Source organism: Corvus hawaiiensis, chromosome 7, assembly GCF_020740725.1.
Source record: "Corvus hawaiiensis isolate bCorHaw1 chromosome 7, bCorHaw1.pri.cur, whole genome shotgun sequence".
NCBI classification, from domain to species: Eukaryota; Metazoa; Chordata; class Aves; order Passeriformes; family Corvidae; genus Corvus; species Corvus hawaiiensis.
In genome coordinates, this window is record NC_063219.1 from 39,313,177 (window position 1) to 39,336,344 (window position 23,168).

The 23,168-nt window shown below is 47.2% G+C and overlaps 1 protein-coding gene across 8 annotated transcripts in view; it reads right to left on the reverse strand.

The window, feature by feature from the left end:
- The window catches only part of CACNB4 (calcium voltage-gated channel auxiliary subunit beta 4), a 78,118-nt gene that overhangs the window by 20,107 nt on the left and 34,843 nt on the right, over positions 1-23,168 (reverse strand). For all 8 annotated transcript variants that reach the window (XR_007204673.1, XR_007204671.1, XR_007204672.1 and 5 more), the window contains 4 exons: positions 4,951-5,070; positions 4,573-4,695; positions 880-1,010; positions 2-78 (listed from right to left, as the gene is read on the reverse strand). Coding sequence is in view for 5 of the 8 variants with exons in the window: in XM_048308820.1 (XP_048164777.1) it covers positions 2-78; positions 880-1,010; positions 4,573-4,695; positions 4,951-5,070 (451 nt within the window). In the remaining 3 variants the exon portion in view is untranslated. The remainder of the gene's footprint in view (position 1; positions 79-879; positions 1,011-4,572; positions 4,696-4,950; positions 5,071-23,168) is intronic.

Consider the following 23,168-nt stretch of genomic DNA (forward strand, 5'->3'; position numbering starts at 1 on the left):
CCTGTGGCTGTAGGTGTGGCTCGAAATGTGCCAGAAACCATCTCTCCAAGGCTTGAAGAAGAATTCCCACTAGATTTCCTACAGCAGCAAAAAGAGCCCCGTTAACACCAGGTACCCCAAAATGTGGGAGGTTTTGGGAAGGAATTGCCCCATAAGGAATCTCAAGGTTATACAGATATAAATGACTCTAACTAACAAAGCTGCTCAAAAATGAACTTTTTATCATTGTAATTTGGAATTTTATCATGTAAATCCAGGAGCATCTCACTGAGCTCAGTAATTTCTCTGTATATTGAGATCTGTATATTGGCTTCCTCTGAAGTTGTGTCAAAAATTATAAAAGAAATTTGGATGCTGTTCAGCCATTCTGAAAGCATTTCCCCAGGTTTATCTCTCAGACCTTTTTCCAGGGATTTGCAATCTCCAGGTCTGGCAGGGTGGAGACTCAGAAACCTCAGGCTGGAAGATGAAGAATAAAGGATGGCAAAGCTGATCTTACAAAGTTTGACAAGTCTGGTTTGGGCCAAAATGGAGAGAAAAGAAAAAAAAAAGGGAAGAAAAAAGCCACAACTATAAGAAAAGCTGGGAAAAAATCTGGGAGACTTTGAGCATCAAGTTGACTTAAGGCCACGGGGACACAAAACCCTCAGAAATTCCTGTCATTATCCCTCACTGCTCTTTCCTAAAGTCAAACACGTTTTTTGTTTCTCATCACCAACATCTCCCACGCCCGCTCTCCGCAAATCCGTATTTCCACTGGGAATCCCAAATCCAACACTGCAAATGCCCTGCAATAAACCAGCAGCGGGTGACCTTTGGAAATATTGCCCGGTGTGAGGAGGGATTTGAAATGATTTGCAAAGGTCAGGGCACTCTCACCCTCCGTGGAAGCGGCCCCTCTTCTGCTCCTGCTGGATGCGGATGTTCTCCAGGCGCAGCGGGCTCGGGATGAAGCCGATCTCGCAGCCCTCCTTCACCAGCCTCCCTATCCACCAGTCATTGTTGTATTTCTGCAACACAGGCAGCACTGGCATCACCTCTCCAGCTCCCAGATTCTCTCTCTTTGTTATCCACACTCCTGAACTCCACACTGGATAACAAACCTGATGCTGTGATGATTTTTGTCTTTTCTTTTACACCCCTGTTATACCTTTTTACACCTTCTGTATTCTCAGTGCTTTTTGCCTCCATTCTTGGCCTTGTTTGTTCAGCTGGGAGACTCAACATCTCAGCAGCTTTGTAGTTAGGGGTGCTTTCAGGTGCATTCAACCTGGACGTGTGCACCTAAGGATCCTTAAAATAAATACCAAGGTAAAATCCCTTTTCCCCTTCTAACCTTCTAACTCTTGATTTTAAGACCAGGAAAAGGCATCAAACCAGGCTCACACCGATGTGGGAGACCAGAGCACTGAGGCTGTTTCCCCTCGTCCTGTCCCTTGCCGATTTAATTTCAAGGTTGATTTAATGAGCAGAACCCATTTCTTTGAGCTGAGGCCACCAAACAACCTCCCAGCAGCCACATGAAGCAGGCAAACATAAAAATAACACCTTCAGCTTCCCATCAAATATTGGTTGTCGTATTTAATGGTCTAGACAAAAGATCACCACTTTCCCTTCCTCCTTTCCAGGTATTTGTATGGACGTTATTAACAGGTTATGACAGATTAAGAAAAATTCACCTTTAGGAAGAAACTTTAATATATAACTAAAGTACAGCATTTTATCACTGACCTTCAGTAACATATATTTTTCTGCTTTATTGAAAGTCTGGTCTATCCCTAATGATGGAAAGATGAAAAGCAGTATCCTGGCGGATATTGGAGTGGAAAAGGATTTGTTGTAGCTGCTGCCAGCAGAGCTTTTGAAGGAAAGTATCTGAAAAGCCTCTCCTCTGTTCTGCTTCATTAGGCAGCTCAGTGTTCAAAAGAAACATTGCTTTTCACAACTGACTTTGGAGTCATTAAGAGCAGCACGAGTGAATGGGTTTTGTTTGCCTGCCTCGAGGAAAAAGCTATCACAAAGATCTCATCTTCAAGATCATCACTGCTCCTGGCTCCACATTTGCAAGCACTTCAGCTCTTGCAGGAACACAGAAACACCATGTCCCTGCTGTCAAAGGTACAGCAGTGCCTGGTGATGACTCTGAAACACAGAGCCTCAGCACTGAAAAATAAATGGGTTTTTATCAACCCATACATTTGAACATTAACCCAATCATAAACACAAACATTAACATATAGTAAACTAAGGGAATGCAATCCTCATACCCTGAAAAACCTCTTTATCCTCTTTTATATATTTAGGCAAGAGGTTCCATTATTTTATCATTCTAGCTAAGTATTTATTCCTCCTGCTGTTCTGACCTTGGTTCAGACAGTGGCAGTGAGCAAAGCTTAACCTGAAGTATGTTAAATTACAGAACTGCTTCCAGTCTGTGAACCAGACAAATCCTTCAGGATCCTGCATTCTGCTGTTGGAAATCAGTGAACTGAGAGGTTGTGGAGTCCCCATCCCTGGCAGTGTCCAAGGCCAGGTTGGACAGGGCTTGGAGCAGCCTGGGACAGTGGGAGGTGTCCCTGCCATGGCAGGGGTGGCACTGGATGGGCTTTGAGGTCCCATCCAACCCAAACCACTCTGACTCTACAAAATGAACCCCCATAGAACCTGAGTTCCATGGGCACTGCCTGCTCCAGTTTGGCTCTAAAGGTACAGCTTGACCATGGGAATTTTTCTTCATGGACCTCTGAGTGATGCATCTAGACATGGGATCAGAATCAGCCCCTCTGGAGAGGGATTCTGGATAAGGGCTGGAGGGACAGGACACAGGGAATGGCTTCCCAATGCCAGAGGGCAGGGATGGGTGGGAGATTGGGGAGGAACTGTTCCCTGGGAGGGGGGTGAGGCCCTGGCACAGGGTGCCCAGAGCAGCTGGGGCTGCCCCTGGTTCCCTGGCAGTGTCCACTTCCCAGGTTGGGCTTGGAGCAACCTGGGATAATGGAAGTGTCCCTGCCCATTTTAAGGTCCTTTCCATCCCAAAGCAGTCCAGGGTTATGCTGAGAGCATATGAACACACAAATGCCAAGGATGCAGTGAGGAACACAGGATTTATCTGCATTAGGTCATTCCCTCCCCTCTGTTCCTCAGTGTGTGGGAGGAGCACGTTCCCTCCCCGTGGTTGCCATGCCCATGATTCCTTCTGCTCTGTCAGGAATTGTTGCCATTTCATCCTTTAAGCAAGCACAGAATGTATAGTTTGGAGGAGACAGATGAGACATACAAGACACGTCCTCAAAATAGCAACTCCTTGCTCACTGCCTCTGTTCCATCCTGCCTGAGGGTGCCCCGACTTTGTACCCAGCTTAGCATCATTCCCAAATCTGGAACCATTGTTCTGGTCCGAGCAGGCCCTGCCAGATCACTGAAAAACAAATCCTGCAAAGCCTTTTTTCAGCATGGGGAACCATTCCCCAAATCCTACTGAGATAGAGCTCCGGGCAGGCCGAGCTGACAAACACCAGTAAGCAGATGGTTTACAGCTTAGTGGCAGTGTGATCCCGGGTTTTTAGACCTTGGAAGACAACTCATGGAATGCCAAGACATGGATTTGGGACACTTGTCTGGAAAAAAGTACAGGGCAGCATGACAAGAGCTTAGAGTGTGCAACTCAATCAGTGCCCTGACAATAAAGGTGGCCACATTTAAGAAAAACCAAGATTAACTGGAAAAAGGGAATTTACAGGCTCTCCCTCTCAGAGAGAGGGGATGCAAAGCAATTCCCTGTTCCAGCACCAGAGGAGGGGCAGAAGCAGGTGTTTTCCTCCTGAATGTGCTCTGTCTAAGGGAGATCAGTGCTCTGGAGTGATGATGAACACGTGTTCAAAGAAAGACACAGATGAGTACTGAACACCCCAAAATAAACCCAAAATGCAGAGATGAAAAAGTGCTTTTGCAAGCTGCAAGCCTCTGTACCAATCTACAGCACAACGGGGGGTTATGCAAATGTGGAGGACTCACTTCAGATAAAAAATTGCAGAAAATATGCTCAGCATGCAATAAAATGCAATTTTCTCTACCAAAGCCATACTCAGGGCTCATTTATTCCCATTTTCCCCCTTATTTTTGCATCTGTCCTCTTCAGGATTTTCTTTTCTTGCTGTATTATTCTAAGTGTTACTTCCTCCCTGGAAGGGAGCCTATCTGGTGCCTTCTGAAGATGTGCTGTGACCGGGTGTGACCTGGTGCTGCTCCACTTCCTGCTCAGTGGAATCCCTTTTCACTACACCATCTCTGATCCATCACAAACTTGCTCTGATGAAAAGAATCTCAATGCACCAGGTTGAAGGGTATTATTTCCTTCCTGTGTGATCAAATTCCAACAAGTTGGTAACACCAAGTGTTCCAAAAGGGCAGGATAACCAGCCCAGGGTGCAGGAGCTCCACGGGGGCTGAAGAACCACCTCACCATGCCCTCCTGCCTCCTCTCAGCTCTCGTGGATATGGCTCAGCTGTTCAAATCAAAGCCCTTGGCCTGTAAGAAGATTCCCTTTCCCATCCCCTTTTCCTTGGTTTTACCTCTTTAATGTGGAGGAAGTCCTTGGCATCGAAGGAGATGGCAGTGCTTGGGACAGGAACATCTTCATCCAGAGCTCCACAGTAACTCACGTTGGTCTTGACAGCAAATGCTACTGGTTTGGACTACAAACAGAAAAACACATCACAAGCACTGGAAACTCTTCATCCATAAAAATTCAGCCCTAATAATTTCACCCAGGCCAGCAGAGCTCAGCTCCCTGGAGAATATGCCCATTTAGAGGACAATATTTACACTGTTATTGCCCAGACATCTCTGTGGTTTATCTGACTCAACTGCCAAACTATTTCAAAAAAGAGTGTGAGTTTTAACAGCAGGCAGAAGGTGAATGGCACATGATGGAGTGAAAAAGAACACACCTTGGCCCTCTCAAGCTGGATGGCTGCTTGCTGCTCCCTTTCCTGGCGGATTGCTTCCCTGTCCTCTTCCAAAGAGACATCAGAGTCTGAGGGTCTGCTCGTGTATGAATCTGCTGAGCCCTGAAAGGCAATTCAGGTCACTAAGAAAACACAGGTAAGGGAATAGAAACACCCACCCCAGTCAAATTTTAAAAGTACTTTTAAATTAATTTGTTTCTTCATTTTTTGAGTGGGTTTTACAAAGACAACAATCCTGAGAAAACCTCTCTCCTTCACTTTCTTACTGACACGGGGAAATCCAGCTCAGCTGTGGGCACTGTCCAAAAGTCTTTATAATACTCCTATCCTGTTTGACAACCTCAGACTCAGGATTGTCAAGGGTTAGGTCACATCAAATATAATTAAGGAATTAAAAAGCTTGGTTTGAATCATCCCTCCCCATGAATACGCTCCATTGTGTAAGGGCTTTGTTCCCACTCACACAGAGCTTTGTTCTGGGCTTCCAGGGGGAAAAAGTGGCAAAAATTACATTATTAAAGCTGCTCAACAGGCCAACACCACAGCTCTGTATCAATACAACATGAAACCAGCACATCCAGACAGCAGCAGAGAGCATCAGCCTGTGAGGGTGGAAAGAAGGTGCTGCCAGAGCTGGATTTTTTTGCCATTTTTTGGACATTTTTCAGGATACCTGGCACCCCCTGAAGTGTGGAGTGGCTCCTCTCTTTGTAGAGACCAGCCTGACTCCAGCATCCCACACCCCTGATCTTTATGCGTGTGTGGAGCCACTGGAGACAGGGCTTTAACCCTGCAAAACAGGGAATGTTTATTCCTGATGAAACTGTGGCTCTGTGTGTTCCAACAGAGCCACTCTACAGCATTATATCCTTAATTTTTTTTTCCTTCCATTGATTTATATCCTGCAGCACAGGGACACATTTGCTGCAGAAGTCAATATTCTTACTGCCCATGTAAACTCACATATTGTTAAACAGTGCTGTGAATACACGGCCATTGCTGTGGATCCCTGTCCATCCCTGTGGATCCCTGTCCATCCCTGTGGATCCACATCCATCAGAAGACTTCTGGCTAAGAACCACTGAGGAGCCTGTGCTCTCTCCTTGTTCCATACCCATAACTTGGCCTGCCACTGGGAAAGGCAGATTTCCTCCTGGGCAAGAACAGGATTTGCCAACAGGAGCTTTACCCACAGCTGTGATTTTAAACACACCAGAAAATTCCTTCCAGGACATCCCACACCCAGGGAGAGCTGGGAAGACACATGAGTTCAGGGTCCTGAGCTGGAACAAGTTGAGCATCCCCAGGCTGAACACTGGCATTAGGAGCTGGCAGCAGCTCAGCTTTTCCCAGCTGGGAAGCCACACATCCTGCTCTTCCTTCTGCTTCCTTCGGGATGTAGCAGAGACCAGGGAACTCAGATGCCACAGCACTTGGCCAGGCCCCACCACAGGCACATCTCAATGCCTGAGCACCCTTTCTATGGGGAAATTCCTGCTGCTGTCCACCCTGAGCCTCCCCTGGCCCAGCCTGAGGCCGTTCCCTCTCCTCCTGTCCCTGTTCCCTGCCAGCAGAGCCCGACCCCCCCGGCTGCCCCCTCCTGTCAGGGACTTGTGCAGAGCCACAAGGGCCCCCCTGAGCTCCTTTGCTCCAGGCTGAGCCCCTTCCCAGCTCCCTCAGGAATTCTCCAGCCCCTTCCCAGCTCCGTTCCCTTCCCTGGACTCCTCCAGCCCCTCAGGGTCCCCCTTGTCCCAGAGCTGCCCCCAGCACTGGAGGTGCCCCAGCAGCGCCAGCACAGGGACGGGCACTGCCCTGGGGCTGTGTCACACCAGGGCTGGCACAGCCCAGGGGCCACTGGCCTCTTGCCCACCTGGGCACCCCTGGGGCACTGCTGGCTCTTTATTCATTCAGGTCTGATGTGATCCAGCGTAGCTCAGTGAGGGAATTTAACAGGACCAGACCACAGTGCCCATACTGGTTTTTACTGGTGTGTGTTTGAACAGTGACTTATTTACTGCTGTCAGAACAAAACAGCCTCAACCAGAGCAGCTGATGCTGCCAGGCCACCCCCGGCTGCTCTGCCAGGCTGAGCAGTGCCTGTGTGCCAAGTGATAGGGATTGGTACAATCACATCCGCATGATCCCGGCTCTCCCAAGTTGTTCCAAACAGCAAGTGGCTTATCTGGAAGATGCAGCCCCAGGACTGTGACTCACATGATGCTGAGCTGCAGCCTCACACTGAAAATAAGGCACCATTCTGCAAATAGCAGCAAGAGGGGCAGAAAAGGAGCCAAACTTGTACTGAATTTTTGGTTCTGTTTGAAATGTTTGATTGAAGATCAGAATTATTGCCAGAAATATTGTGGAATATTGACAGAATATTGTCCAACAATCCAACACAAACACTGCTGTCTGCTCAGCACCAAGTGCAGTGAGTTCTGCTCTGACAGCTCCTACTTGCTGAAACTGCAACAGGGAAGTGAGAGGAAAAGGAGGAGGAAAGCCATTTCCCATCTTTTTTTTTGTACACCAAAATGTTCCCAAAGGAAGAATTTCTTCATGGAAAGGGTGGTCAGACACTGGAAGGGGCTGCCCAGGGACTGGTGGAGTCTCCATCCCTGGAGGTGTCCAAGAAAGGACTGGATGTGGCACTCAGTGCTCTGGGCTGGTGACAAGGTGGGGGTTTGGGCACAGCTTGATCTTGGAGGGCTTTTCCAAACTTGGTGATTCTGGGATTCTGTAAAAAGATGCTTTGACTTCTTTATTTTCACATTGCTTAGAGCAGCAGGCCAATCATCTGGGGATAACACCCGTGTCCACAGTTTCACACACAGTATTCAAGGACCAATTATCAATCCTACCCCTATCTCACTGCCCTCTGGGAAACAGAGGAACTTTGTCAAGTGGGGCTTCAGTGAGTTCAAGTGACACCAGATTTGGCAATTTGAAAGAAAAAGGCTTTTCTAGATAATTACATTATTCAAGGCAATGAAAGACTTGTTCTTACTTTATACTTTGGGCTCCTGTGAATTCATTTTTTGTGCAATTTATTACTTATTTTCTCCCTCTCTCATCAATTAGTGTAATTCAGCTTTGCTAAAAATGCGGAGGTCTGAAGCAACCCCAAAAACGCCAGGGAGAAGGGTAAAGCAGAAAGAACAGGAGGTCTGTTTGTTTGCATTCTCCTCACTGACTGGTCTTACACTTGAGGCTGCCGTGGTGGAAAGGGTGACACAATATTCCTGGTGAATGGGGATGCCCCAGCATTTCAGGGAGGAAGAGGTGACATGAATCCTTCTCCTGGACACTACAACATCCAGCCAGGTCCAGCCTTTGTGTTCACTGAAGGAAGAGTCAACCTTTAGCTGTTATAGCTAAAAAATAAAGACTTACTGAGCTTGCAAATAATTTTCCCCAAGTGCCATAAATCCACAGCTCCGGACTGCTCTCCCTCCATCCATAAGCAATGCTCTGTCACACTGCTCGTGCAATTAAAGCAGTGATCCATTAGCAGCTCCAATCAGCCAGATGACAGGCAGCCTCTCCTGAAAAGACTGAAGGTGCTGCGGGGTCCATCCCAACGCGGAGAGCCTCTGGGAAAACATCCCTGCTCACCAAGAGCTCCTGCCTTCAGCATTAGGCCAGACAGTGCCTTCTTGCAGCATCCCTCTCCCCAGACAGCCCAGCCACGGGCACTGGGATGCACCCCTGCCTCCTGGATCGGGCACACAGGGAAGCAGCCGTGCCAGGGGGAGGACAAGCCCCGGGCTCTGTGCTCAGACACACGCGTTGTGTTCGGCTGAGAACACGAGGGATGTCAGAGCAGGAGCGCAGGGTTCACTCTGAACCCACAGCGCTGGCAGATCACAAAGGAGCAGAAGTGGCAGCGCTCCTCCAGGCAGCCAATTATTGGGAATGGTTTGCTGGAGTTGGAATGGTATCTGAGCTGGGGACAGCATGGAATGCTTCACGGGAAAAATGAGCCCTCCTGTCCCATCCTCTCCTCCTGTGCTCCTCTTCCTTCCTCCCCAACACCAATCCCACCTGGTGCCTCCCAGCTTCCTGGAAGGGTTTTGGATGCTCAAAGCAGTCTCATCCTGCAAGACACAGGAAGCCAAATTCCCAAAGATCCCAAAGGTCCTGTCCTGATGCCGAACTCAGAGATTATCCAGCAGACCAAAGAGCTGAACCAGAGGTTGCTCCAATGCTTTTAAACTGGTCAGGAGCTCAACGAAACATTTTTCAGCAGACATGGAATCCCAGACTGGTTTGGGTTGGGAGGGACCTCAAAGCTCATCTCATTCCAGGGCAGGAACATCTTCCACTATTCCAGGCTGCTCCAAGCCCCAGCCAGCTTCGCCTTGGGCACTGCCAGGGATCCAGGGGCAGCCCCAGCTGCTCTGGGCACCCTGTGCCAGGGCCTGCCCACCCTCCCAGGGAACAATTCCTTCCCAATCTCCCATCCATCCCTGCCCTCTGGCACTGGGAAGCCATTCCCTGTGTCCTGTCCCTCCAGCCCTTGTCCTCAGTCCCTCTGCAGCTCTCCTGGAGCCCCTTTAGGCCCTGCAAGGGGCTCTAAGCTCTCCCTGTGTCCTTCCCTTCTCCAGGTGAATATTCCCAGCTCTCCATGCCCTTGCACTGGCAGGAAGCTTCCATCAGCCCATCCTCCCTTTCACCCAAAACAAATTCATCACAAACTGGAGCCTCAACTTGAAAAAAGCCCAAGTGTCCTCAGTCCTCTGCAAGTTCCCGGGAGAATCGAGGCCACATCCCTCCCTCACGAGTTCCCAGAGACCTGACAAAGCTCCTGATGCAGCACAAGGAGAACAAACAGGCACAGGGATGGCTGCAGGGCCATATGCTGCCATATGCCACTGGTGTTCCAGAAATGATCTAAAAAACCTCACAAAACTCACAGGAGAGTTATTCCTTGGGGATGGCAGCTCACTCCAAGCCCCAACATGAAGATCTCCCTGGTCGAAGTGCACAACAGCAGGTTTAACTCATGGGTTACTACTAGAAGTATGTCATGGAGATGAGGGTTACAGAAAATGAGTATTAACTCATTTTTACATGAAAACAAGAACCAGAAGTTGAGGATCTAAGAAAACACCATGTTTTCAATACCAGTGGCCACCATAGTTGGTGCTCATCTCATCCCAGCACTCAGGGTGGGCAGCTAAATTTAATTACTGGGCGGGTGATGTAATTAATTAAAAGGCAAATCGAAAACAGTGGGGATCTCTTCCTTTGGCATGAAAACCTTGCTGTGCTGCAACGGAAACCGGGGCCAGGAAAATCTGCGTGTGCCCAGTAAAATACTGCAGAGCCCTATCCCAGACTGGAGGGAGCATTCCATGGGAGCTGCAGGCAGGAGCAGCAACCCTGTGCAGCAGGGAAACCAAAGGAGTTATTCCCATGTGGAAAGGGGTGTAGGGATTACACTGGCAGCACAGCCCCTATTTTGCTTTTAATATCCTTTAGAATTATTAATATCCCCCTCGAATTACAAAATCCTTTCCAGCTACTGCAATGTTAAATAGGGAGGTCCAGCAGCAGAGAGGTTCAGTGGGACTTTTCCACAAATTCCCATGTGAATGTGGCACTGAAGTCCAACCAGGACAAGGTTCAGTTCCCAAGCAAATGATTCTCTTGCTGAATCCCCAACACACCCAAGGCAGCTGCACAGCCGCCTGGCATTGAGTTGTGAATTCAGAATCAAATGCTCAGCAATTATTTCCTTCTATATGTTTGGTAAATTTATTTAAGACAACTCATTAGGTGTCTCAGCAATTTGGAAATTACTAGGTAGTCAGAACATGTTTTTTTTCTTTGGGAATACTAATTATTAGAAAATAGGGCAATTCTTCCAACATCTCCTGATCTCTTTTTTTACCCTGGATTTCAAATCTTGCAGTCTATCTCCTTTCTCCAGCTGCCTTCAGTTCAGCACAGATTGTGTTGCTACATTTAAGAAACAGAGTTTAAAAAAAATACTAGTAATATATATCTATATTTACTGCCAAAATACTCCCATCTTTTTTGGTAATGTTCAAATGAACATGCAAGGCACAAGATTTTGCTTAGCAGGCACTGCAGGTACACACGAAGCCTGAGCTAGTGGTTAGAGAATAGATGAGCTGCTCTGAACTTTTCACAGCTTAAAAATTCAGCTCTTCCTACTCAAAGGAGCACCCAAAGCACTTTTCCCGCAGTCTCGGGGCAAAGGGAAAGGTGAGGATCACAGCCAGAGGGATGGCTACAGGCTCAGGTGGTTTTCACCCAACAAAGTGTTCAAAATTTGAACACACAAACCTTTCAAATTCCATGTTTTTGTTCAGCCATAAAGCAGCAAAGATCTGCCTGGGAATGCTCAGATCTGTGCTTTATTCCAAATGCTCCATGTGAGACCTGGGATTGAATCAACACCTGAGCACCTCCAGTCTGAATTCTGCTTCAACCTCTGCAGCTGGTCCCTCTTTTTTAGGAAAGCTATTCAGCAGTCCCAGGAGAGAAAAAAGGTGTTATCTTTCCCTCATAAAAGGCACCAAACTAAAGCTGCAACGGCACAGAGACACTGCTTTATTTTTTCTAATTACTTCAGCTCTTGAAAGCATTGAATGATCTTCCCAAGGCTCTGGGGAAGCTGCTGCTGTTGGGTTTGATGAAACCTGGTAATAAAAGTGCACCTGGTATCCTAAATGAGCTCTCCTGTAAGGAGGCTGCTCTGTGTCTGTCCCACATAACACACTGGGAAGTTAAGAATGTTCCATAAGTCTTGGGGAATAAAAACAACTACAAATACTGCCCCCAAACTAAACTTAATCATCCTCCCAACTACACAGGCATCTGTGGCTGCCATATGTGGTCTGCCACAGCATTCCCTCAGACATGCAGTGGCAAGGCTTCAGCCAGGAAGTGCTGGAATAACGTGGTGTATTCCTAAATCACCCTCCCATCACCCTGCTATGCTGGCTGGGATGGAGAGCTCCTGCTGACAGGGGTGGATCACTTTTTTTAAAAAAAAGTATCACACCTCCATCTAGTTACTGCAACAGGGACATTTAACTTGGGATCTGCAAGAGGATGAGCTCCCATTTCTCCTCTTACTTAACTCTGTTCCAGTTTGTCTCTACTTCCCTTTTGTTTTCACGTAGCTTAGCTTGGTTTGCTCTCCCTGGGGCACTCCTGTCACCAGGGCACCTTTGGGAAATCCAGGCTGACCTGTGCCAAGCTGGGCCTGCTCATATCCTGTCCTGGGACTGCTCTCAGACATCACAGAATCCCAGAATCCCAGACTGGTCTGGGTTGGAAGGGAGCTTAAACCTCATCCAGTGCCAGCCCTGCCGTGGGCAGGGACACCTGCCACTGTCCCAGGCTGCTCCCAGCCTCAATGTCCAGCCTGGCCTTGGGCACTGCCAGGGATCCAGGGGCAGCCCCAGCTGCTCTGGGCACCCTGTGCCAGGGCCTGCCCGCCCTCCCAGGGAACAATTCCTTCTCAATAACCCATCTCTCCCTGCCCGCTGGCAGTGGGAAGCCATTCCCCAAAGTCCCTCTCCCTCATTTTTATAATCCCCCTTGGGGTTCTGGAAGGCCACAGTGAGGTGTCCCCAAAGCCTTTTCTTCTCCAGGCTGAACAAAGGAAAAATTTTCAGTTTATTTTCCTGGAGAAATAGTCAGCAGCACCCATTCATTGGCTAAAATGATTTTTCAACTTCCCAACAAATAAAACCAATCCATGTGTCCTTGGGTTTCAAACACACATGGAATATTTCAGTCCCCAAAGTGGGGATGTGCAGTACAATAATCTTTGGGGTATTCTACATGTGAGGAATGAAGTGGAATTTTCCTCAGTGTTGAGAAGATCCTTCCCACCTGTCTGCTTTCACTGCATGCTCCTCCTAATTCCAACAGCTAATTTAAAGAATATACATCTTTTTTAAGGATTCTGATGATTACAGTGTCCTGATTTCCTTCTAGCGTGGTGTCACCACTTCCCACACCATCAGGCTTTACACAACCAAAATAACCATGAATATTTATTTTACTTTTTTCAACAGAAGTGGTTGAGAACGTCACAGAATCACAGAACCAGACTGCCATCTTCAACAGAATTATAGGAAAATTACTTTGTTTAAAATGTTCATGCTGGGTAGTGAATGGGAAGGAATTGTGGCATGCTGGGAGGGCATTGTTGAAATGAATTTCACGCCGCTTAATTTAAGCCAAGCAACTGATGGAGTTTGGGCTTAGGCTGGCTATGTTGTGTTATGTTATGGTTTTAATTAGCTCCTTCCTTCCAAAAGCTTCCAAACCAGGAGGTTTAGAAGCTGCTTTAAACACGGATAAATGAGGCTTACAAACAGAGTATTTTTATTTTTTGGTTTTTTTCACATTTTCTACTTTTTTTTTTCTTTTTTTCCAAGGAGCTGCCATGATCTCTGATTACTTTTCTTGCAGCAAATCCTGAAATCACCCAACTGCTGAACCTACAACAAGCTCTTATGGACTGCTAGGAACATCTTAGGAGGAAAAAGCCCTAATTTTCCAAGTGCTGTGCAGGCTGCAAATAGCAACTCCTTCCCCTGAGCCCTTGCAATTGAAAAACTTGACGTGCTGAGAGCAAAATACAAGAGAAAGGACATTTTGCTGTCACCTGCTGAGGTAATATTTGAGCGACACTTTATGGGCCTTAATTGCTGTAATCAACCAGGGAGCCCAAGGACTTTCTAGGACTTTGCTGCCCACTGGGAATTCACATGGACAGGGCTGGGAATTCAGTGGGCCCAATTACAGCAGCTCTGCCCCAAGCCTGCAGCTCTGAGGGCACTCAGAGCTCACCTACTCCCCCAAAACTGGTTGGTTTTTATCATTACTACATAAAATGGGAGAAAATATCCCCCACTGACAATTTTGTTGCTTCCACGTCTTTTCCTACTTGGATATTGATCCACACACTGAAAACACAGTGGTGTTTTGAGAGGAACTTGTTGTTATCAGGTATTCCCAGGTGGTTTGTGAGGACCAACAAAACACAGGACAAACAACCAACCAACAGTTATTTTGGGAAATGAGAAGCAGGAACAAATAAATACCCAAGAGTTTTTAAAAATCTGGGGATGCCACTGGCTAAATAGTCTCTCCATGTATTTCCTATTGGGATAAATGGGAAGGCATTAAGTAATCATAGGCAGATATGCAAACCCAGGAGGAGGGAACAGCCAGAACTCTGTGCTGCATCTCAACTGCAGACATAATAAATCTTTTTTTTTTTAATACACAGGTTGGTGTGAACGTATTTTCCCAAATTCTTATAACTACCTGGTCATAAGAGCCCTCAAATCCAACCCATTCTGGGATTTGATGATTGGCAGTAATTTAGAGAGTTAAAGATTAAAAATTCAAAGACAAATTTTTTCCTTTTTTAATAACTGCCTCCAGTATTATCTCAAAATGGATTCTTAATTAAATATCTTAGGAGAAACAACAGTTTAATATTCCTTCTTGCTAGCAACCAACAAGCATTCCAATCAAGAAAAAATCCTTTAGGAATCACTATCTTACTCAGAACCCTTTTGATTTGGCACAAGCAATAACTGAGAAAGACCCTGATGGTCTCATTCTGTGCAAAAAGCTCCTTCTCCATCAAAATTCTTATATGCACCAGTAAGCAGAAGCAAGCAGGACAACTTTAAACACCTGGATATTGCTTTTTGCTGAAAGAAGGAAAAAGAAAAGCCTTGTCAGGAGTGGAATCTGTCAGAATCTTGACAAGATTTAAAACCTTTATTTTGGTCTAAAAGCTTCGCCTTTATTTTGGGATATTGTAGCAGAGGTACATCTGCTCCAAAAGAAAATGTCAAAGGTTCTGCTGGTGCCCTATAAATCTGCACTGAAATGCAATCAAAAAAGCAGGGAATGGGGATGATGAGTGAAGTCAGAGTCAGGTCAAAGGTACAGAAAAACATCCAGCAGGAGGAAGGAAAACATTCCAAGATGAGCAGCCAGAATAAAAAAGTCACAAGTAAGGAACTCATCCCAAAGTTGGAAGGTGGTGGCTGACATTACCCCAAGTGAGTTCCCCCTGGATATGGAAGTGTCTCACTGACATTGGAGGCAGAGCCATTCCTTCCACTTCCAAAGAAAGAGAAGGATGAAGGGAAGGACGTAAATCAAAAAACCGGGCTGAACTTCAGGAAGTTCCTAAATTCCCTTTCTGCCCCGGGCTGAACTTCATGAAGTTCCTAAATTCCCTTTCTGCCCCAGGCTGAACACAGCAAAGCCCCCAGTACCAAACTGCTGGTGCTGGCCCAGAGAGCCCTCCCCTTGCACTGCAGCTGCTGGAGCAGAGAATTCCATGTGACAAAGGGACATTGATCCAAGCACACGAACACCCCCCACATTCACCCCATCACAGCAGGGATTTGGGATGAACACGGGCACAGGTTATGTGAGTGTCAGTGCATCCCTGGCACTCCTTGCAGGAGACAGATCGCCAGCAGAGCTCTGTGCTCCAGAACAATTCCCTGCAAGCGCCGGTGCCCTGAGCCGCCGGCAGGAAGGAAAGGCTTCTGTTAAACTCCCCGTTTCTCTAGTGCATCTTAGCATTAACTGTTTGTTATTTCCTGCTTGCCGTGAGTTTCCCGTGCCAGGAGCTCTCTCCCTGGAAGCTGTAGTGTTGATGGCTCCTGTGGGATCAGGGCTGTGTTCAGCCGCAGTGGCTGCCGTGCATATCCCACTTCCCACAGCACAGACCCGCAGGATGATCCAATTCCTACAGCGCTGCCCCTGCTCCTGCTCTGGAACTCCTCCAGCGTGAGGAGGGCACAGCTCCGTGTGCTCCACTGCCAACCCAGCTCCCTCCTGTGCCCAGCATCGCTCTCCCTGTGCACAGCAGGTGGGAATGCTGCGGACACCGCAGGCAGCAGAGGGAGGAGTGCAGGGGAGGAGGAGGTGCCACACCAGCTCCAGCAGCACCTTCCATCCCGCAGGGATGATGATCCCCCGGGAGCACGGCCAGCGCTGCCACCAAGGGATGAGCCACAGCTTCTCCCGTGCCCCAGTTCTCCCTTGGGCAGAGCCAAACCTTCCTGAGAGAGGGCAAGGGAGGGGACAGTGCACCTGCTCTGTTCCCAGCATGGGCTGTACTTCCATGGATGTACAGACAGTGAGAGGTATGGGCACCCACACTCACCTTCCATCCCCAAAGGAGGATTTTTCCCCAGCTCTACCAATGACACACAGCAGACTGAAAGTACAAAATCCCAGTCTCCCCTCTCCTTGGAGGCACAGCTCATCTACCTCCTCTCCAGGAAGACTGCCCAGAGAAGCTGTGGCTGCCCCATCTCTGGAAGTGTGGCAAGGCCAGGTTTGATAAGAGCTTGGAGTGGAAGGTGTCCCTGCCCACGGCAGGGGGTGGACAGAGAAAAGCTTTGAGGTCCCTTCCAACCCAGGCCATTCTATGATTCCTGCATTCCTAGTAAATTCTTGCCCTCTGTACATCTCCTCCAGCAGGGAAGTGCAGAGTGAGCACAGAGGATCACAGGCACAGCCAGGATTCGAGCTGGCTCCTGTTGACATTTGTGTCTGTATCTCTCCTGAGCTGCCACGGTGCTGCCCTGACACAGCCCCTTCCCCACCTCCATCCTGCAGCTCACCCCAAAACGTGCAAAGAGCTGTGCAAGGCACACTGCTGACATCCCCAAATTAGTTAAGGGACACGAATAAATGAGAGGAAAAACGTGCTGAGCCTGAGGGAGGAAGGGCTGCTCCTCCTCCCCACGTGCAGTGCTGCCCGTGCAGCCTGGCCAGCTCCCTTGGATTTGCCGGGAGGAAAGCTGGAGAGGAGCAGGATGTGGCTCATTCCTCCCCTCTGACAGCACCTCTCAGCCAGGCTCTGAGGCAGCAGCACCATTACAATTCTGGGCACAGGCAGAGAGGGACTTGCTCTAAGAGACAGGAGCGAAATAAAATGAACACACAACCCCCCCCCAGTCCCCCAGCTCTCCAGAGACTGCAGCACACACCCAGGCAGGCAGCAGCCACTTGGGGAAACCACTTTGCTGACTGCCTTCCTGAAATGCTGTGATGGGAGAAAGCTGCTTAAGCTTCCAGCTGCTGGGAAGTGGCTTTTTTCCCTTTTTTTATTTTTGCAAGTAATGCAGCAACTGCACTTGGGTGAAAAGGCAAAGGGAGGAATTATTTAACAGCTGAAAGAAACGTGCAGCAATCAGGATTTTTGGGCTGCCCTCCATTGAAATACATCAGTGTAGCTCCTCTGAAACCTACGTTTGGTTTCATCGCTCTGTTCAGTTCTGGCCCCAAATTTCAGATTCAAAGGCACATGTATTTCTGTTTTAGATTGGTTTGAAAATGTTCAGCAAAACCAGCCTGAAAAGCTCTGATGCCTTTGGAGAGATCTCTTCACTGATCAGTTCTCAGCAAAACAACACTGCAGTGTTTGTATTTATTTACACTGTTGTGGCTGTTACTCTGAGGATACAACTGGGATTTCTTTACCTGTAAGAGATCAGACCATCCAAAAGAAAGGCAGACAAGCTTTATGAATAATTACATGTTGTTGAGGAATGTAAAACATTCAGTTCTGATACCAAACAGATCTCATACATCTTTTATAAATTAAATTCTTGCTTGTGAAGGAAGACACAAAATATCTGTGCAAAGTTACATCCCTTTGAAGGCATCTTCCCCCTCAGCAGGTACCACTTGCACGCAGAGAACCTGAGTAAGAAATCACACGACAAAAGCTTCCTCCTGCAGACAACACGGAGTCTATGGAAACCTGATGGGTTTGTGTGTTATATCCAACCATCAGAGGCTGCTGAGAGAAACAGTGGCTGTCCTATCTCTGGAAGCGTCCAAGGCCAGGCTGGACGGGGCTTGGAGCAACCTGGGATAGTGGAAGGTGTCCCTGCCCATGGAACTGGATGGGCTTTAAGGTCCCTTCCAACCCAAACCAATCCGGGATTCTAAGAAAGCCAACAAAAAGGGAAGATTCCTGTGTGATATAATCAGAACAGAGTAGTGAAGCTAAACATTTAACAAGGTTCTTAAATTTCTAACAGGCAAAACATCTTCAGCATCAGCACTAAAAGGACATCCAATGGCAAGTCTGAAGGCCTAAGCCAACTTCTCAATTCCACTCAGCAAAGCAAGTTCTATGTATCCACCATCAGTGTATGAATTTTGAATGTGTAATGGGAAATATTCCAGTGTGTGACTCCTTTCCTCCCAGACTCCCACTCACGCTGTATGCTTACATTGATCTATTAAAGGGAAATATCGCTTAATGCACTCCTGAAATGAATCCACTCCAGGCAGAACACAGGAGCTACTCAGCAATGTACTCCTGCACTTACTACCACTCTACTCCTTGGGGCAGCAAGTAAAAATCAACAGACAGCTGTAATTAGCATGGAAAAATGGAGGCAGGCAAAGTACAACTCGTTTGTCTGTTTTTCCATCTGTCAATACCCCATTCATTTTCCAATAAGAGATCGATAACAAGTGCAGAGCTCCAACATTCCTGGTTTATGGTGTGCAAAAACATCTTGAGAACATTTTATCCAGAACAAGCACCACAGTGGGGATAAAGCTACTTCTCTTACTTGTCAGAAACTTTGGAAAGTATACTTTGGAGTAGTTCTGCCCACTCTTCTTGTTCCAACAGACACTTCAGTGGTATATTTTAGTTCAAGTAATGTTGCTTCAAGAACATGAGCTGGCAGCTTGGCTGTGTCCCACACTGGACACACCTTCCCTGAATCCAGCTGGAGCTTTGTGGGCAGGTGAGTACAGCCACAGCCTGCAGAACCCCAGTCACCTCTTTTCCTACCATGGTATCCCTTGGATACTGATTTCTGTGGGATCTGTCACCCCTGGAGTGTGGCAGGTTTGTTCCTGAGCTTTATCACACAGTTCAGGACGGAGCCCTCGGAGCCAGGAGCTGCTGTGAGGTCTCTCACAGCTGCCAGAGGCAGGGCCAGCTGCCACAGGCTTTTTTTCCTTGGTGAGATTTCCCAGTTATTGGTCATAATTGAAACATCCCTACCCAAATGCGATGCTGGGGCTTGTTTTGTCAGAACCTGATGAGCTCACCACTAATTGTTCTGGAACATAAAATTTTATCATGGTATCTCATGACCTATATATCACAGATTAACTGATGATTTGTCAGAACACATCCTCTTCCCAGGCAAGAGAGAGGCATTCTTCAGGGAATATACCAACCACAGTGGGAATGGGGGTTAAAAATATTGCCAAGAAATTGTGCATGGAAAGGAGAAGTTTATAAAGCAGCAGCACAGGGGAGTAACCATTAGAAACATGATTTTATTCTAAGATGTTAAAGGCTGTGATAAAGCTGAACTGGTAGGCCAGAGGTATTCAGGTTGTACCTGGCTCTGTGAACAGGAAAAGGGACAGGGAGGATGCCTTGGCCACCTCACCCTAGAGCTTGTCCCATGGGGGCAGAGGGCTTGTTTCTGGCCATAATGGACATTGCTACTAAAAGCTAAATCCTCCAGCCTCCTCCACACCGAGAGCACCCAGCACAGCACCTAGAGCCATGCATTTCCCAAGGAAACAGGACATTTATGCCAATGCCATCACTGACTGTGATGCCACTCTGCCAAGGACACACAGCCTCCGGGAGGAAGCAGAAAGCCCAAATGAGCTGAGCAGAGTCCATTTGCAGGGAAATGTCCCAGCACGGGGAAAAACCAAGGGAGCACTCACAGGGAAAACAGATTTGGTATAAGCAGAATTCTCTCAAAATAGAAAGGCTTGTGAAGTTTTATATGAAGCATTAGCAGCTCGTTCGAACACACACTTCACCACTCCAGTACTCAGCACGATGATAGAGAGTGTTTTTTCCTCATGATTTCTCCCCTGTTGCTGTAATAAATCAAATCCCTGCCAGGCTGCATTCCCCATGCTGGTGAAGCAGCACAACCAAACAGCTCCATTTCTGTAACTTATGGAGCCTTTGTCCTATGTGACTTTTTAGGGAAAAAAACCCAAACAAACCAAATCAGAAGAACAGTCCCTTGTCCTCCTCTCCAGGGGTTTTCTTGGTTTTCTCTGCCCTTGTGAAAATTAAAACCCTCCTGAGGAGCAGAGCAGAGCCTGTAGCCACCACTGCCCTTTCTGAGTCCTTTCCTCAAGACACTTCAAGCCCCTTCTGACAAGGCTTTAGACAGAAACCGAAAAAGCAGATTTACATCTTGTGTTGTACATTCACAAATTCAGGCACTGCTGGATTCCTCCAGCTTTCCACGTTGGTGGAAAAGCTTGGCTGACTCTGGACATTGGAATATCCTCCAAATCAAAAATCCAGTTTACTTGGTCAGCACCGTGGGGCAGACAAAGCTGCTCACTGTGCTCCACATATTGCACCTGAGTGGATATTTATGTTGAGATGTGAAAAGAAGGAAGGGACACGGCAAAATAAGACACTCCAGAACTGAAACCAGTTCACAGTTGGCATGAAAACCAGTGACAAAGCACTGTGGAAAAATACAAACCAGGAGCTGAGGGGAGGCTGCAAGCAAATCCTGACACCACCTGCGATCCCCACGGAACTCAGCACTCCGCCAGCTAAATGACATTTTGGAATTAATTACTGGATTCCAAATGACCAGGAACAGTTGTCCTGTTGGTAAAGCAATATGCATTTGGGTGAAGTGCTGATTTGGAAAATCAGGCTCTCCTATCTCTACAAATGCATGCTCCAAGGGAAAACATCCAACAGCTCAGGGTCTCCCAAGCAGAGCATGTTTTTGGGAGATAGGGAAGCAAGCCATGGCATCAACAAATCCTAGGCTAAGCTTCTCCCCTTGTTATTTATTATTTCTATGATGTGCTCCTTCAGCACCAAGAGCCACACTCCTCCCTCTGATGCCCTTGAGCCCAGGGAGAGCTGCTTACACTTCCCAGCAGCAGCATTTCCTTAAGCGCTGGGCAATTTGGAGAGCAATCTGCAATCCAGGAGCAGCACAGTGGTGAGGAGGCCCTGTGGTTCTGGCTGCACTCCACAGTCAGTCAGGAGTTCAGCAGAAGGAATCCAAAAGCAGGATAAAGCCACAGTTAATCACACACCTTAGTGCTCCATATGAGCTCACAGTTTTACCAACCACACCCTGTCCCATCAGCTGAGCTCTGACCTGCCGCTGGAACTGAAAACACAGAATTGCCTATTTCTGTTATCTATTCCTCATTATGTCTCTTGTTTAGATGACTTGAAGCTTTTTTCTTTTTTTTTTTCCCATTTCAATGTAGTGCTGGTATAAAAAAAGCACCTCTATGGAAACAGCAAGCAGCAATTTATAAAAATGACTTATGATTCCTACTGAGTGTTTTATTTGACTACTATACTATCAAATCACAATGTGGCATTTAACGAACAGAAGCTCTGAGTCAGACAGAAAACCATCTTCACCAGAGCACAAAACAAGGCAAGCACAGCTAATGCTGTAGTAGTAGAACTTTAGATATTTCTGTAGGCAAATCTAAGCAAAAACACCCCAGCAAACCCCCAAACAAACCCCCTTCCAGCCCTCTCAGGCAGCCCTTTCTACACAAGATAAACATCAGGCAGCTGATGATTCATTAGTCAAGGCAGTCTATTAAGGGCTAATAGAAATGAAAACAGATTTGAAACTGTCAAAAACACACAAAAGCTTTGACCATGTAAAAGCCAAATTTCAGTGAGAATTCAGGAGACATAATGGGCAGAGGATAATCTCTTTTTGTCAGAAAATATTGATTATTGTCCCAATCAAGGCAGAGTTTGGCATACATTTGAAACTAAAATTCCTACATAAACAAGCAGCAAGTAGATAAGTAGTTAGGCAAAAGATCCTGCATGCCTAGGTCCTGACATCACTCATCTTTTTTGGATTAAACATTAGAAACTGGACTAATTGAAATCGGGAAATTAGGAACAATTATACTCAAAGAGAAGCTGGGTGTCTCCAGCAAACCAATGGCACTGCAAACACTTCTCCCAGTTCACATTCCCATCCATGGTAAAAATCCTTCCCTGTGAGGGTGGGGAGGCCCTGGCACAGTTTGCTCAGAGAAGCTGTGGCTGCCGCATCCCTAGAAATGTTCAAAGCCAGGCTGGATGGGGCTTGGAGCAGCCTGGGGTAGAGGAAGGTGTCCCTGCCTGTAAAATCCATCAAGACATGTAAAATGACCATCAGATCTCAACGACCAACCTTCAACCTTCAGCCTGACAATCTCAGAAGTGCCCTGTGGACATGATGTACCCAGTAACCACTGAAACCTTTCTAACCCCACTGGAAGTCCCAGATTTTATTTGGCAGCTGGATAAAGCTTCTGCTTGGTCTTGGCTGCCCATTGCACGAAGATTTCTACAGAAGGAACTGGGTGTTGCAAAACCCAGTACATGATCACTGAAGAGACAGGATGAAAAACGCTTCTAAATATACATTTTGATTGTTACTCAACCCACAACAACTGAGACTACAGAGCAAGCAAAGCCCACCTTTCCTCCTCTTTAGCGATCAGAGAGGCACCAGACACAAATCCAATGAATATTTGGATACAAACTTCCCTACCAAAGCTTTTTTTCCTGTAATCACGTTTTCTACTTGGGCAGCACATGGAGATCTTCTCATCTCAGGTGCCATGAGAAAAGTGTATACTGGCAGCAGAAGGAATGATAGGTTTGAGGAGTAATGTCACTGAAAAGGCAGTGGAGTATAGCGTCCTCAAAACACTGGTGCTACCATTCACGTGGTGAATAGAATGTGTTTTCCCACTATTCCCATCACGTTTTTCCTAAAAATTCTCAGCAATGCCCTCTCGAGAATTGTATGGAGTAACTGGAGACAAACCCTAGAATGCAGCACCACACACAGGCCTGCTCATGGCCCTTTTTATGGCAAACTGGGACCATTAGTTACCAGGGTCAGTCTCACGGGTGTTTAGTCCCTATAAACATCAAAGGACTTTCAGAATCTAAAATACTTTTGTGGGCATGAATCCCACCACAAGTGTTTGTCTAACTATTGGTGACAGAGTCTGAGCTTGCACAGAAGGGCATCACCCTGGCTTACACAGCAAGTACAGGAAAGTCCTGCTTCCCTGATGAACAGAGAGCCTGCTCTGGCAGTGGCAGCAGGAAGGAGGCTGGGGATGTGGGGATGGGAATT